This window comes from Coturnix japonica, chromosome 9, assembly GCF_001577835.2.
Source record: "Coturnix japonica isolate 7356 chromosome 9, Coturnix japonica 2.1, whole genome shotgun sequence".
Lineage (NCBI taxonomy): Eukaryota > Metazoa > Chordata > Aves > Galliformes > Phasianidae > Coturnix > Coturnix japonica.
The window spans coordinates 16,226,222-16,243,575 of record NC_029524.1 but is presented as its reverse complement, the minus strand read 5'-3'; the positions used below and the strand labels follow the sequence as shown (position 1 = coordinate 16,243,575).

General features: G+C 34.5%; 1 protein-coding gene across 6 annotated transcripts in view; it reads left to right on the top strand.

Annotated features, from left to right (window-relative positions):
• Positions 1–17,354, top strand: part of NAALADL2 (N-acetylated alpha-linked acidic dipeptidase like 2) — a 352,306-nt gene that overhangs the window by 244,747 nt on the left and 90,205 nt on the right. For all 6 annotated transcript variants that reach the window (XM_015871850.2, XM_015871851.2, XM_032446504.1 and 3 more), the window contains one exon: positions 747–897. In XM_015871850.2, the coding sequence (XP_015727336.1) occupies positions 747–897 (151 nt within the window). The remainder of the gene's footprint in view (positions 1–746; positions 898–17,354) is intronic.

The following is a 17,354-nucleotide window of genomic DNA, read 5'->3' as shown; positions in this document are numbered from 1 at the left end:
GGCTTGGGTAGGCTACACTATTATATTTTTTTAATGGACAGTAAACTCCTCTTTTTTTTTTTTTCACTTTACTGAAGAGTAACTGTATCTCAAAATCCTATGCAAGCCTGATGTCGGTGTCCTAGAAGAGGTAAACTGACCAGAAATGTCACACTGCTAATAGTAAGAAAAGTTGCTTGGTAGTTGTTAAGGAGATTAGTTTCAACACCAAGGCATTTTCAAGATCATACTTGTAACACATAAAAATATAAAAAGATTTGAAATCTAAGCAAGTGTCCAGGGTGTAGAGAGAAAGTTGACTCCATTCACATTTATTTGTATATGTTGCCTAGTCATGCCTCATATGAATATAATCTCCAGCTCACCAAACTTGTCTGACAGTGTCGCAGTAAAAATGTGAAGATCTAACATCTGCAGATCTCAAATGTGATCATTAGTGCTGTTTCCTCAACATGTTACGTCATTCATAAGTAAGAATTCTTGATGTCATTATCCTTTGAAAATACTTCTTACATGAATTGGGAAACTTGATGATGAATCAGTCTTGTTGGCTTTTGATTTTGTCTTTTCAAAGGAAAGCTGTGTTATTTATGTCAAGCATTTTGGAAATGACGCCTGTTTTTAATCTCTGCTGACACTAAAGTGAAAGCCTGATGCATTATAGAGCCCCCTATCACAACAGTAATTAAAGTAATAAAGTTTTCTGATATTTTCTCTTAATAGTTACTCCTGTTTTCTCTCCTCAGCTTTCTTTGTTAGAAGACATAGGGTTTGGTGGTGTTCTTCTTTATGTTGATCCTTGTGATTTACCAAAGACTACAGATCCTGCAGATAAAGCTTTTATGGTTTCCTTGAATAATGGAGGAGATCCATCGACACCTGGCTATGCCAGTATTGGTAAGTACTGTTTGAGGCATATTCAGTTAATAAACATTTTAATTTTGCACAGATTCTATGTATAGAATTTAAAACTCTACATGAAATCTTACCTGAATGGAAACCTTTGATAAAGGAACATTGTATAATGCAGCATGGCTCAGAAGTGCTTTACTCCAAATTCTTGGCAAAGCCTGCACATTGAGTAATTTATTTGTTTCTATTTTTATTGATATATTTGTGTAGTATATTATTTGTCTGTTTGTTTTTATTCTATGAAAAAAAAGAGCTGTGAATTACTTCTCCAGTGGTATCTTAGCAAGTTGCATGGCACTTGTTCCTACTGAAAGAAGTATCTTTCCCTTCATTTTCTCTTACCCTTTCATGGTATTGGTAATAGAATGCTATGGTCAGTAAGTGCAAGTTCAGTAGTCTAATGTAATAAGAGATATAAATTTTAAAAGATTTAAGAACTGCATTTACATCTCAGCACAATTACACTTGAGCGTATATTCTCTTTAAGCTGTATCTCAGTTCTGCCTGTATAGACTTTTTTTAATGTAAACATTTGAAGTAAAATGTTCTTTAGAATTGGGGGATGGGTGGGAGCTGGACAAACTGAATTATTTCAGAATAATCTAGTGTTTTTACATGTTTAACAGTTTGGTGGTGGTGGTTGGTTTTGTTGTGGCGTTTTTGGTGTATTTTTTAACCTTTCTGCTAACAATTACGAGATTTGATTAGTAAGCACTAATTTAATCTCCCTTCTGGCAGTTTAGTGGCTGTGTGTTCTGCCTGTATGCTACCTGTTCAACTTTACAGTCTTTTTTATTATCTATCTAATTGGAAATGTATTCAGCAGAAGTCTATGAGTTTGTGACAAGGCTTTATCAAGAGTATTTAGTCCAGTTACTTGCTCAGACATCTCAAGTCTGACTTGAATTGGCACTAAATCGACTGATGCAATGCTGAAATACTTTAGGGCTAGTATGGCAGAAAATAGAAATATTTGCCTGGTTGTCAAAGAAGGGTGTTAGCTATTCACAGCATGAATGCCTTGACAGCTCTGTGGGAAAGCAATTGCACATTTTCTTGGTGTCTCAGTGTACCTGACCTAGTCTTCTTAAAAGTGTCTTGGGAGATATGGAGGTAAATGTATCAGTCTTCAATCTTTATTCTTGCTCATTTTGCAGAGCTATTTGAAAAATTGCTGTTTGTTTATCTATGTGGCTGACTCCTTAATGTTTTATTTACCCTACGTGAAAAGAAAAGCTAATTAAAGCAGATATAGCAGCATGAATATTCCACTTCAGTGTCTAAACACTTGTGCATTGGTTTGCTGTCAGTAAATTGTCTTACTGACAGCATGTATTCTAGGCTGTACTATGAGAAAAAGAAGCTTGATTATATAGAAAATCATGATATCCTTTTAAGTATATTATTAGTTTACCACTAGAACCATTAACATGGCTTATCTGTGTTTTTAAATCACTGACCACTATTCACAAGCAGAAATAGGCTGTCAGATTCCTATAATCATTTCTGCTTAGGTCATTGATTATAATAATGTTCTGGAAAGAACTCAAAGATACACTTGGAGAAAGTTGTGGTTTTTTTCAGTCCTGTCACTGGAAGGTAGATCAAGTGGAAGTAATTTGTCTTTTTTCATGATGATTTTCTTCACTTAATAAATTTGGTTAGAGGCAACCTAAGCCTGGTATAAATACAAAGATGTCTGGAGCACAGAATTTCGCCTGAAGGATGCAATGGCCCATGAGGTGGTTAAACAGACAACATGTAGTTTGAATGTGCCAGATACCCAGGGTTGCCCATAATCACTTTGATGCACAGAGTTCAAGGTGCACCACAAGAAATTACATTGGAAGCTCCTGCTTAAGTTATTGGCATGGCTTTGATACCATCTGCATTTCACATGTTGCCAAAGTAACTGTTAATATTCCAGTCCTGGGTACTGCTCTAACACCATTCTTCCTTTTGTTGAAAGTACCTAGCAATATAAGCATTACTTAGTGAATGACTTATTCTTTGTGATAACCATCAATTTACTAAACAATGATAGTAAATAGTCTTGTGCTAGGTGAATAAAATGCAAGAGACTTCTATTTCTATACTTCTGCCTTCTGTTTCTCAAACTCTTGTAGTCAGAAAACAGATTTTTCTGTGACTTCAGAATATTTGACTGCTCCAATCTTTTTTCCTAGAAAAAAAAATCTTCAGGACATGATAAAGCTTGGAGATATCTCTTAAAGTTAAGAACGTTTTTAAATGGAGCTTGTGTAATAATTCAGATTAGACTTTGGACCTTCCATAATTTAGATCAAATCTTATATTTAGTAAAGATTAAATGCTGTACTGCTCCATATGGATTATTTTAGGATGCACAGAAATAGCTTGGTGGGTTAGAGATTAATACTGCATATGAATTGAATGATTTCTTTGATCTCTGTTTGATAAACTGAAAACAGTACTGATATGAAAAATCAAAAGAATTTATGCAAAAGATTTTGCAGCCTTGTTTGGTAATTTGATTCTCTTGTTCCTAAGACTTTCCCAATCCTATGAATCTTAAAACAATCACATGAGCGTCTGTTAGCATTGTTCTCTCTTCCTGACACTGATTTCCTAAAGCCTTGCACCCTCCATTTTAAGAAATCTTTCTTCTGTTTTGCTGCTTTTGAAATGAAACTCTTCTATGGCTGTAACTCAGCAAATTATTCATACATGAATAAGCTTGAAAGGGAGGTTAGACTGCAAAGCAAAAAGTATCCTGAAAACAAAGTTTAGAATAATGGCATAAGACTTGGGTGCCTTTCCCCACTTCCATTTTTTTTGTTTTAATCTATGTTGAAGATCTGATTGCTGCAATTCCTTTCATCTACCTGTGTATGGCAGAGACGCATTAGGTTTCTTCATTTCTGTATTTAAGAACCAGTTTAAATCAAAGTTTTATCACAGAAAGTGATTCAGTAAATGGAAATATGGATAGAACATATCTGTCTGTCCTGGTATTTAAATAGAAATGTGTAATTGTGAGGAGCTTTAAGAGCCCTGTCCCTAACATAGGGTGCCTTATAATGGGAGATCCCTATCAGTGTAGATATGGAATAGAAGTTATTTCAGGAAGAATTCCTTCAGCATCACGGTAAATACTGTGAGCTTCAAAATGGTATAATACAAGATCTCTGAAATATAATCTCAGATTATTAGCTATTGTTTCAATTTTCTTGTAGTTTTAGAGATCTATTAGGTGGAAATTATTACAGAAAGGCAAACTGTATTATTAGAAATTATTATTTGGTAGTAGTCAGTGCTTCAAATCACTACAAACATCTGGCCATGTGAGCAACAATACAGAGACTAGGTAGAAAGATTAATGTAATTACTGTGAGCATTCCTCACACATTTCTAATAGGGAATTAAGGAATAAGTGGATTCTTGATCCCATGCTTCAGGGTTAGAATGGGACCTTGAGAAAACTGATCTAGTGACAGGTGTTGGAGACAGGGTTGGGTATAGGCGGTCTTTTGTGGTTCCTTCCAACACAAAGCATTCTTGTGATTCTGTTCACAAGTATTCATTATGTGCACTCATTTCTAGTCAAAGACAATATTCAATATGTTTAATGGTTGCCTTTTTAATGTTGTAAAGTATCAGGGTTTGGGTTTCTTGTGATGTGCTTTAAAAACATGCACAGAACTCAGAGTGGGATAAAAGGTCAAGAACAAACCCCTGCTGCAGAATTGAGGTTGTGAGATGTAAGTTTACCAGGTCAGTCGGGAGAACAGTTCCACACAGACTAAGTCATTAGGAGAATAATTTCACTTTATAATGAAGGGGAAAATCATGTTGTAGTTCAGCTTTAGAAGTGCTATGAAGTCTGGAAAAGGCAGTGAATGTGGTGAGGTGGTACAGTGATTGGGCAAGTAATGTTTTTTAAGATAATTGTTCAGTAGAAACTGAATAAAATAAGTGGTGCTAGTTGTTTGAGCAATCATTAGGAATACACAGAGTATGGGATTTTAAATTCTTAAAATGAAAATCTGAACTGTGAGTATTGGGTGGAATTGGCAAGGTGGATTTGGGGGAGAAAGCTCAGGTACACATAGCAGTCTTGGTGAAATGAGGTCAAGGGCTGTCCTGTACCAGACTCAGCTCATTCCAGCTGGCACCTCCGTAGCCCCCTGCATGCCACAGCTGAGCCCATCTGTGATCTTGGTGGCATCTCTGTGAAACCATATTTGATATTGATATTTTACTGCAAAACTTAAAGAACGATACATATGCATCAGAAAGCTCTTGGCATTTTGCCCTTTTGTAATGTGTATTTCAAATTGAGCCAGTTCTTCTGTAGTCAATACAGGGCGCTATTTAGAGTATGAGTTAGTACATCCTGTGACAGGAATGGGTTTTTTAGTCAGCCTTGTGATTCTGTATATTTGTGTCCTTCCTGCCTTTTATCTAAGTTTGTCCTCATTGTCCTCTACTTTGTGCTATTTTACTCTTCTGAAGCGGCCAACTGCACTGAAGTTAAGACAAAGTGGAATGTTCTGTGACAATTTTCACCATGCGTCTGCAACGAGCGTTCTAAAATGTCTTATTGTAAATCATTATGATTTCTTACAAGATGTCCTCAGCCCTTGTTTGTCTGTTGTTTTAAAAGTCAAACCTCAGATATGGAATAGTTTTTCTATTATTATTTTTTTGTTCTACTATTATTATTATTCTATTTATGTTATTATTCTTTTATTATTTTTTTTTCATTAAGAGGATTAAGGATTCTGCGTTCGTTTGGTTTTCCTTAAGGGCAGACTGAAGCTAGAAAAAAAGGAAAGTTTGCAGCCCTGTCTTTTAATTTCAGCATGTATGTGTATGTTTACATATGTGCTTGATCAAATTGTTTTGTTTATGAGATAATCTTAGTGATTGCTGTAAACCCCAAGCATTTTATCATTACCAATTACAGTGCTCTATCTGATATACTGTATCTATTGTCTATTACTGTCTATATGAGAAAATCTCAGCGCAATAGTGAGGTAAATCTTTGGGAAACACAGGATATTGAACTGTGAGAATAGAAAGTAATGGTTTCAGCAGGTTTTCAATATCTCCAACACATAGTTCATTCAAAAGGTGTTTGAATCCATGACGTGCCTCTTGAGACCTGGAAGGATAAAATAAAACAACTGAATCTGTACTAAGGCACCAAATAATACAGTCTGATTTTTTTGTTTTTTTTATCCCTGGCTTTCAGTTGGCTCTGCACGTACCTAAAACTGAGAATGTCAGTTGGCAATCAAGATAATTTTAGGCTCCCAAGTTTGAGTGTGTGGACTTGCCTATTTTCTACATAGATATCGTTTTATCTTCTGCTGGTACTGCTTGAAATTTTTACTTGGAGCAGGAAATCAACCTGAAAAGAAAATGCAGGAATAGTATCAATTGTCTTACTGAGAAGGAGGGGGAGATGTTATGGGGTGATAATCAGGTGTTAATAGTTACCAAAGAAGATACTTCAATAGCTTGCTTTCAATTTATGTAACTTCAGACTCTTTCAAATGCCAGACTGAGTTTATAAGAAACAGTTTGTCTTAGTTTCAAAAGGAAAATTATAAATTAAAGAAGAAAATAAAGCAAATTTAGAAAAGTAATGGAATATGCAAGTGGTAAACAACAAATTGTGTGACAAAACATGCACTTTCTAGAAAGCAGACTTAGTTAAGAGGAAAACATATTGCTTCCATGTCACCTCTTTTGTAAGAATCCACATGTCTAGTTTCCCATCCAGATTATTTTCAAGCTTATGTTGAAGAGGACTCCACATTTCTGACATTTTAAACTACCAAACAGCCTTTACTACCTACAGAACAGTGGCTCTAGTACAGCCACTTTCTCTCATCTAACAAAAATATCATTTTAAATGGTGTCCAGATTCAATTTTTGAAGCTCTATTACTCAAAAGGGAGGATTAGCATATTTAAATATTGTGTGCAATCATGATTAAAAATAATCCTTTCCTATCTTGATTGACAGCTAGCACAACGTGTATTTCATCTCAACATAATATTGACCAAATGAGATATTAGTTTCAGTATATGCTTGTGGGACATGCAGTGCTGCTCTGTTGTGTACACACTAGTTTGGTATACTAGTATTTGCTACAACAGCATGCCTGCCTGCAGAGTCTAGCTGAAATCAGTTGTATTTACATGGGTTGAGAATATGGGAAGGTGAACTGTTTTTGTAGCATCAGTCATTCCCTCTCTTACACATTCCTGTGCTTTCTTTTAATACTTAATGTCATAGCCATTTTGAGTACCTTCATCGTGTTCAGTGTGGTTTGTTTGTTTACAGAATCCAATTAATGTAACATTGCTAGAGATTTTCATCCAGGAACATCTAGCAAATCGGCAAGAATTGTTAGCAGTAATTGTACACACAAAAAAATCTGAGGTTATAGCTCAAAAAATAAATAAGTGAATTCCCATAGTGATAGCAATACTATGCACTTTAGTCCATTCTTTTTTTCTAGAGTGTCGTTGTATGAAACTTAAGCCTAAAGAGATTGTAGGATTAATTATTTTACAGCTACTTCAGTGACCTAGGCATGTCTTTCCTATTTCCTAATAGTGGAGCATCATTGCTATAATGATTTTCACATACTATATGCAGTATTGGCTATTTTATCCACCTGCTACCCCCATACACAAGATAGGATGTTACAAAGGAACTCTTAAATACTGGAAAACTAACACCTGCAAGTGCACTTGTATAGTATCAAGAACACCATGAACTCACTTGGCTGATTGTTTAAGTAATTGAAGGTGCAAATAGTTTTATAATTGAAATATTTCTGGTGGAGCAGACCAAACCATCGTTAATTCTGTATGATCTCCAATCCAGCCCACTGCTAACCATATTCAGCAGCTGCATGAAAAAGATAATAGTACCTCATCCTACTTTCAGACAGGTAGAAACTCCCCCTGAAGAAATGGGATGTAAATGTGGAGAAATATTTTTCATTTCATAAATGTGTGCTGTCATATTACATAGTATTGTTCTGCAAAACAGTAAAAGACAAAAGTAACTCATCCCAATGTGGTTTCAGAAAAAAAAAATAAAAATAAAAAAAAATCTGAAATGTTTTGCTTACACTTTCATTGTTTTCTTTTTTCAGACTTGTATTGTTCTCTTACCTAAAGAGAGAGAGAAGGCTGAGCTGAGGGTGAAAAAAAAGGTTAAGAAAAGCTTTTGTGGTTTTTCAGTTGGTTGACTTTTGCCAGTTCAGCTTAATTAACCTCAGAATGGAGGCTAACCCCATCTCTTCACTCAATTCAAAGCTAGTATTTCTGCCTTTGGTTGAATTTATGTCTTCTAACTAGTGATCTCTTATGGTATTCTTCCCCCTCTATCATGCTTCTAAATATCACAAGCTAAATAATCCACTGGTTGTTACTACCGTTTGGATATAGAAGGATAGTGGTAAATGAGGCTTCTTAGGTGTGACAGAGTGGAGATTCACCAAATGCATTTGGAGCAAGTTGGGTGTCATGCCCAGTGGTATACTGTGAATGTGAGGGCTTCCTCTGTTTGGTTACTCTCCTCTGGTGGCCTTCAGAAATGATATAACGAGGCACTGAAGAAAGGCTGCCCAAGCATACTCAGTATGACTGTAGATGCAACAACTCCTTTCTCTTTGCTAGATTCAAGTAGTGTTGCTTGTAGAAAGTTGAAAGACTTTTATCTAAGGGACTGTGTCAGTTTGGCTGCAAAGCGCTTTTCTCCCCTGCTAAAACAATTAAGATGCTGAGTAAAACTGAAATAAATGTTGCAGCTAGAACTGGCCAGATGTGGGAGAATGTCTGTGACAAATGTGTTACACAAGAAGCTCATTGGGGACATGTCAGTGAAAGAGGCAGCCCCCCAGCTTACATCGCTGCTTTCTTCACTGCCTTATGAAGTAGTCCTCCATGCAGTGGCACCAGCCAGCATTTGCTGTGCAATGGGTACAGTTCCAAGATGAGGAACAGGCTGTCTGTTACCAGATACTTTTGTTATCTGACATGTTTTTCATGCACAAAACCAAGGTACAAGAATGATTTGAATAAACTTTTGAAACTTGCGTAACTGTTTCAATTTTAATTAGGACGAGTGTGTGAAACTCCCTATACTTCTTATGTGCTAATGTTCCGTATTTGACAGGTGCATCTATTGAGTTACTGTAAAAAGGAGTGAAGCCTCTTGGGTTATTTGAAACCTCATTGAAGTGATAGATATTTTGGAATAGTTATATAATGATTTCCATATTTATTTCTGGTGGCGTGCTATAGGGACCACCCTTAACAAAGTACATAATGAACAAATGCCTATGCTATCTACTTGGGAGGTATTTTTTTTCTTATAGCAGATGTCAGCTAAAGCTGACACGTGGTGACAATCTATTCCTATTTAGTATAATACTCATAACAAGGAGACTAATTTTAGAACAGCTGGCCTACTCATGTTTTGAAGTGTCTAGGTTCGTTTCTTGATTTCCAAGCATCAGCAGTCTTTCAACTTGTCCACTGTGCTATTTCTACCAAGCATGGTTTAATGCAGGTCTGCAAGGGATTTTCATCAAAAGCTTACATTCTCTGTTAGAACTGAACCACACAGTGTTAAGCCTTTAGAATTTAAAACTTGGACAGTAGTCGTGCAGTGTATAAAATATTTGATTTTCTTTACAGTTAATACAGCATAATGGTGAGGTAAATCTAAACTTCATTTCCTTGTCAGTTACTGCTGCTCCCTTCCCAGACTGCTGTATTAGATGTGACTTTGAGTTTTACAGGCAAGAAGCAGAATATATCTCTGGTCGGTAATGTGTGCTGCTAATCCACAGAAACAACTTTCCCTAGAATGAGAAAATACAGACTTGGAGAAGATTGGATGAGTGGAGTATTTATTGAATTAAACTTAACAAATTCAGGTTTAAGATAATGTCTTATGAGTATTTGTAGATTGCTTTAATAGAGAATAGTGAGCAATGAGAAACTTGGTAATATAAAAAATGTAGGTATCAAACAATGATTACTTTTTTTGCCTGATCTTTCTTAGTAGTCACATGTGGTTTATAAGCCTTTGATATTCTTATCGTTTATTAATATTAGCCTTAATATTGGTGTTACCTTGTAAGTTTGGTAATACCAGGGGAAGCCTCGAAATGCAACTTGATTGCTGTATAATTTAAAATAAAAATAACAATAATCTGAAAACAGAATGCAAGAGGAAAATTCCATGGATTTTAAGAAGGTTTTATAATTGTTGGGCTTTCCTGAGGCTTTTAAAATACTTATTTAGTAGTATAAAATATAAAAGCATAGAAAAAAGCATGTTTAACAGGCTTAAGAAGGAGGAGCAGTCTAAAGCTAGTCAGTGAGATGCAACTTCAGTTTTAGTTTTGAATTTCTGTCAATTTCATCTTTGATTAAATGTAATTGTATTTGAGAGTTTGGATTTATCCTTTGATTATAGAACAGACCAGTAATTCTAAGCTCTGACACTCCATTTTAGGAATCAGTGCTTTAAGACAGTATTCAGTTACATCTTTCATTGCCTTTCTAAGATGAAAAGCTGAATTGCAAATCCTAAAATAGAGAGACAAGTCCTAAAAAAAAGTGTAGAAATACTGCAAGAGATTTACAAATTGTAGCATAAATCTTCACGGAGTTTCTAGCTACAAAAATCTATAATCATTCATAATTCAAAAGCCCCGTGATCCTAGTAGAAGTTCATTTTTGAATTTTAGTATCTGTTGTGTTTTGGTCATGTTCTTTTTGATTTTTATGCAAGACTTAGATTCATTAAAATATGAGGATTGATTGTATTCAGGATACGGGTTTGCATGTTAATCAAGGATCAAAATAAAGGTAAAATACTGGAAGTCAAATATGTCAAACAGTTATCACTGAAGAATGAAACTTTGATAATTGTTTCTTAATTTCTTTATTAAAAAAAAAAAAAAAGTTGAGTAGGAAGAGGTCTTCTCAAGATCTTTTCTTTCCTGTGACCTCTTTGTTTGTTTGTTTGTTTGAAAACTGAGGTTAGATATTATTCAGAGATGAGTAACTGCCAATGAAAGTGATGATCATTAATCCATTTACCGCTTGTTCATTGACCTTATTATTTTTTATGATCTGTGATGTTTTAGTTTCCTTAACAGAACACTTCATAGTGTGGTCCTTTTTCACTGTGTTCTGGTGTTGACTGTTGTGTCCTGAGTTCGGTATGAATCTGAAGCATTCTCTAAATAAACTATAAATTTATTTTAATTCACAATACTGCTTAAACAGAGTGAAGGCCAGTTTCAGAGAAGTGAAAACTTGCTCTGATTTTGACCCTGCAGGACCTAAATGTTTCTGTTTTGTTAAGTTCTTCAGTGGAACACTCCTTGTTAAAAATAATCCCATCCAGGAAGCCATTTCAAAATGCTTTATGAGACCCTCTAGAAGGAAACTATTTCATTCCTTCTGCAGCCTGAATTGTTTGAAGAGTAAAATTATGGTAGGTGGACTAGGGCTCACCAAACTCCAATAAATTTTCTCAGACTTCCCAGTGGTGTTCAGAACAAATTCTCCCTTAACTCTGTCCAACTGGGAGACTATTCTGATGAAAAAATTCCCATTCTCCTCTCTAGGGTGGCTTCAGTTCATTTGCAAGGAGACCTCTTTTGCATTCACTGGTCATTAGACTGATCAAACATGTTAACTAGAATACTCCTTTTTTAAAGTGAATGAATGCTTTTGAATTGTCCTGCCCTCTGATAAGTGAACAAAGCATTCCCCTGAAGTTAAATCAGTGAGATGGACAGCAAAGACACTGATGTTTTATACTCTGTACCAGTCAAAAATGAAATCTGTGGTGAAGTTTGATGACTGGCTGGTGAGTGAGGGCAGAAGAAGAAGAGGCTTGGGGGCACAGCTGAAATGTCTCCAGAATTCTGTGGTAGTTGAATTGTACTTCAGAGGTTCTTCAAGCATTCTTGAAATTCTTCACAATTCACCTTTTCCAAGAGAAAGAAAAGCTGTGGTAATATTCGAGTTTTCTTCTGGTTTAGCTATCTCAATCATAGGCAGAATAATTCATACAGATATGTTTTTATTCATTTTGTAGTCTATATCATATGTTTCCCTTTGTCAAGCCATTAATAATGCTATCAAAACTCCCCTTCTCCTGTATCAGACATCAGGCAAATCATAATATCTATATATATGTGTTTTCTCTCACCATCCTGTTCAATTTTAGATGTATTCAAGTGATTTATATCATAATTAAATTGTAAATGGAAATATTCATTGTTTTCTTTGTACTGTACTTGTTTCCTGAAGGAAAATCTGAGCATTTCCAGGCTATGTAAGTTTTGTTATTTTAATAGTAAATGCAGGTTTGATTATGTGGATAATCTCAACATACGTTATTTTAGCTGAAGGATATGCCTTTCATTGTAATGTATTTCCTGTTTGTTACCTGTCATGGAAGATGAGATTAGCTGAATTCATAATAATGACATATATTTCTTAATACTGTTAGCCTGTGCTGCTCAAAACTATCATTTATTATTGTCATACTAGATTGTTGCTAAATCAGATGAACTGTGATGAATATAAATGTAAAACAAATTTATTGTATTCTGACTTACTTCAGTCATGGTTAGTGCACTCTTCATTCTGCTTTCTTATACTGAAAGAGTTTTTAGTTCTTTATATCATTTTTTGACTCACAGAATGGTGGAAGCAAGAAGGTGTTCCAAGTCCTTTCATCATGTCGGTAGCTCTTTATTGGACTCTTTTCTGTATGCCTCTTGTTAGTAGGGGCCCATAACTGGACAAAGTACTCCTTGTTGTTGTTGTTAAAAAGTCCAGCATCTGTATCAACAAAACCTAAGTGCTGATGCTGTGTAATTTTAATTGCAATTGTGAATTTAAGACTAGTGATTTTCCTCAAATCACTGCTTTAGGTTATGTTTCCAAAATGCTGTTAAAACATCCCTACTTCCATTTCAGGTTCTAGCATCTTTAATTGTTACTGTGCTTCATATTATACTCTGTAGGAGGAATCACTTCTTAGAGGAATGTATTAAAATTGATATAAATTCCAGCTTCTAATTCCTTTCAACATTATCTACTCAATCTTGATAAAGATACTCTAAATGTTATGGATCACTTCCTAAAATTGCTAGTAACTCTTCATTCAGTTCATCTGATAAAGGTTGGTGGCTGTTCATGTTCTATGTGTAATTTCCAAAAACTAAGCATCATTCAGTAAATCATTCTCAACTAGAGGCTGTTACATTTTAATTGCAGAGACTGACTGTGCTCAACTAGAAGGGAAATTCTGTTTGCATGGCATCTCTGCCACTTAAAGCAAAGTGGAAGGAAACGTCTGACACCTGTGAAGGGGAAGCTTCCATTATGTCAGAAAAGTCAGGCAAAATATCAGGGAATATAAAGCCAGTGATTTGTATGTTTTGCTGATGGTATATTTTTCTTATGCTTGACATTAGTATTTTCCTTTAAATTATCATTTAATGTCTTATTTTTGTACTGGCAAAGTGGGCTGTATAGTGAGAGAACACATTTCCTTCTGAGAAGTTGTCTTAATCTTCTCCATTTTGACCTTTTCATTTGTAAGTTGTTTATGAAGTAAACTCTGCATTGAAAATTAAAATTTCATGTTGGTATTTAGTGTTATTGACTTCTTTCTGAGAACAGAATAATATGTCTTAAGGAACTCCATACAGATATGAACACCAGTAGATGGGCTTTTTGAAGTGAATGGGTGGTTAGACTAACTTCGGGTAACATTTATTATGGACACATCTGGCAACAATAGCATTTCCTTCTTTGCTGTCACAGTTCTTTCTTTTAATTATTTAGAATGAGTCTATCCCATCTGATTGTCTGTATTGGTTGAGTTAGATGTCAGCGGAACATATTTTTGTACCAAAAGAGAGTATTGACAACTGTGAATTGTTTTGTTCTACAATGTAACTTCTGATGTTAGTTGTTACTTCAAAGATAAGAGCAGAACTGATTCCTTCAAATCTCTACAAATTCTGTTCAGGAAAATAGATTGATTCGATATTCATTTTAGAGTCCTTACAGTCAGAAAACTATTTTTAGAACATGTTGTTGACTGTAAGAACTTTCATCTGATCCATTAAGTTCCTTAGATTCTCACTGGGGAAAAAAGAAAAAAGAAAAAAAAAAAAAGAACCATGTGCATTTTATAATAACCTGAATTCTTATGGTTCAAATGGCTATTAATATATTTGCATATATGTATTATATATATATTATATATATATATACATAATACTTTATATTATATATATATATATATATATATATATTTCTTTATATATTATATATATAAAGAATACATATATTTGCATATATGTATTCTTGTATTATGGCTCCAAAAAACATAAACCATATTTAGAACGAATATTTCATTGTATTTAATGGAAAAACAAAAATCATCTCTTTGTTGAGTAACATCATATGTAGTTTAATTACAGTAAACTTCTGTGATTGCTTTTAAAGAATAAACATAGTAGAGAGATGTCTGAGTCTGAAGAAACGGTCTCAAATTCCAGTTATTTTAAAGTTCCTGGGAGTTTTTAGTTGACTTCAGGGTCAGAATTCAGTCAGAATATTTCTACTTCTAAACAAGTGCAAGGTCAAGTGAATAGAGATAAAAAATGTCATGTTTGTGTAGCTGGTGCAACAGCATTTCAGAAAAAGTTTTGATGTTGGGTGTTTGAAAATAAATTCAATTTTTCAGTGCATGTCCACACATCCTTTTCAGCTGTCGTTGACTTTCTTAATATTTTATTCTTTATTATCATACAGAAATTCTATTCTCTTTAAATTAGGTGGTGTTTCTTGTTTTCTTACTACATGCAAGGCTTAATAACATTGCGCCAAAAGACAGAGGGAATCAGTTCTTTTTCATTTGGACAAGCTGTTGATAAACATCCAAGATGCAATATTTGTTTTTATTTTTTAATTTAATACTTTGTTCTGTTGACAAAATTACTATTTAAACAATTGAGTTTGCATACGTAACTCAAAATATAATGTTGTGATTTTAAGTTATTTCAATGCATAAGTACATCCAGGTCCTGTGCTGTCTAATTAGAAGTAGAGCAGGATTCTGTAAGATAAATAATTTAATGTAGCAAATTCCTGCTAATACAGTAAATAATTTGAGTGATTGTTTCGAGTTTTCTTCTATGTTCCATCTCAACCCTTTAATGCTTCTCAAGAGTCATTATTTCAACTGCCACCCATAAGTAAGATTGAATTTTTATGACAACTGAATGTTAGTTAAAATACATAATAAATATATATATTATCTAGTAAATTTTCACTTGTTTCACAGCATTTAATGCCTTTCCACATAATGATGATATTGATGCTTGTGCAGAAATCACATACAAAGTAAAAGCATAATAAAAAAAAAAATCAGGTGGGTATACAGACTAAAATAACATTCTTGCTTTCTGTTCTGTTATTACTTAAATATTAAGCTTTTGTACTGAAGTTGAACTGCAGTCAATAAAATGAAATTACTTATTGGTAACCTGAAATCATATGAAGAAATACTTGAGTTTTGTCCTTACAGTGGAGAGCAATGAAGAAATATACTGTTCAGTCGGTTCTGACTTACTGACTTAAGTGGTCTCACACAAAATAATATTTTTGAGAATGAAAGATTGTTAGCAGTGAGTGCATGGGAAAATAATGATTGTCCTCTCAGTGGTTATCACATCCACTTCTCGTATCTGGGGTAAATGTAATAAAATGGGAGGTATTACTTTCAGAACAGGCCTTGTATTTACTTCGGCTAGTGTTGAGAAAGAGGTGACATAACATAGCAGTGATGATTCCGTGTGACACGATGCTTTTATGAAAATCACCGTTTTAACACTTGTTGTAGTTAGTCCACATGTTTTTTTCTATTTGTATTCCTTGGTTTCTTGCATTCCACCATATATCTGTATATTTGTCTGTGCTTTTGCCTATCAGTATGAAGGATTTGAGGGCATCTGTTGTCTTCTGTGAAGTCAGTAAGCTGTTACTAAACTTTATCCACCTGTAAATTCAGGCAAAAATCGATGAACTGAATTGTGACCAAAATGTAATAGAATCAGAATAGAGGCAATGTTAGGGTTAGATTTTCAAGTGTATTTTGAAATAAGTGCTGACTGAGATTTATGACAATGGTAGAGTGATGTGGGTGAGTAATACTTTCCTATTGAAGAGATCTGGGGTGAGACTAACAGCACAAATATAGCATTCAGAGTCAGGGAATAGTATTTACTCGATATGAGGATTTTCTTTGTTTGATTCAATTCTATTATCTGTAAGATGGAGATAAATGTTCTCTCTCCTTCTTGGAGGCATGTGGGTTTCTATGGAGTGGAGTCTACTGGATTTAACAGTGATGGGTTGAGACAGATATGAGATGTGAGCAGGTTTAAGATTTTGGGTTTTGTATATGGGTGGGAAGAAGTTGATCCTAAATTTACCAGATTGCTTGGCATTAGCATCTACACAGGATCCTTCAGCCTCAACTGCCCTATGATTCTTCCTTTGTCGGTCTTTTAGGGGTCAATAAGTGCCTTTGTGTAATATCTGTGCAATACCCTCTGTATATAATTCAATATTTTTTGGTAATTTTATACGATACTGTTATCTTTACTAGCATGGTTTATTTTCATAAGTTTTGTAAATGATAGCATATTTACGGTTCAGAGTACCAGTATGGAAACTTGCTAATTTCTCTGAGGAGAAGCCTAACAGATGGCACTCAAAAGAGAAAGTAAGGGGATTTGTCTCAGTGTTTTGTTGTTGTTGCCGTTGTTGTTGTTTGTTTCAAAAGTTAAATGCTAACTAAATATCTACAGTTATGAATGAAAAACTTTAGAAATGTTTTGCTGATAAGAAAACAGATGTGGTCATGGGGAGCTACAGAGCTGTGTAGAATGAGAATAGAAAGCAATTTGGGCCATCCAGATTTGACATTCATTAGCACAGCATCGAGGCAAGGAACTGTTCTAACAGGACTTCAACGAGGTTTGTTGATTTTGTTCATAGTGTGGCTACTGAAACAACTGTGTTGGCACAAGCAATGGCAGTACTGTATAAGAAGAAAGGGAAACTATCTATGAGAAAAGGGGGAGACTTCAGAACCCTTTAGTGAACGCATATATTGTAAAAACCAAAGCCAAAACATGATTTTGCATGGTTTCAAATATGGAAGAATAAAGTTTGGATATATCTTATTTTAAGAGAACATATAGTTTTATATTATTGACCAAATATATAGTCAAGATGTGGTTCTGAATCATTGCAATGTTACTTATATGCTATTAAAAAAAAAAACAAAAACAAAAAAAAAAACAACTGGTATCC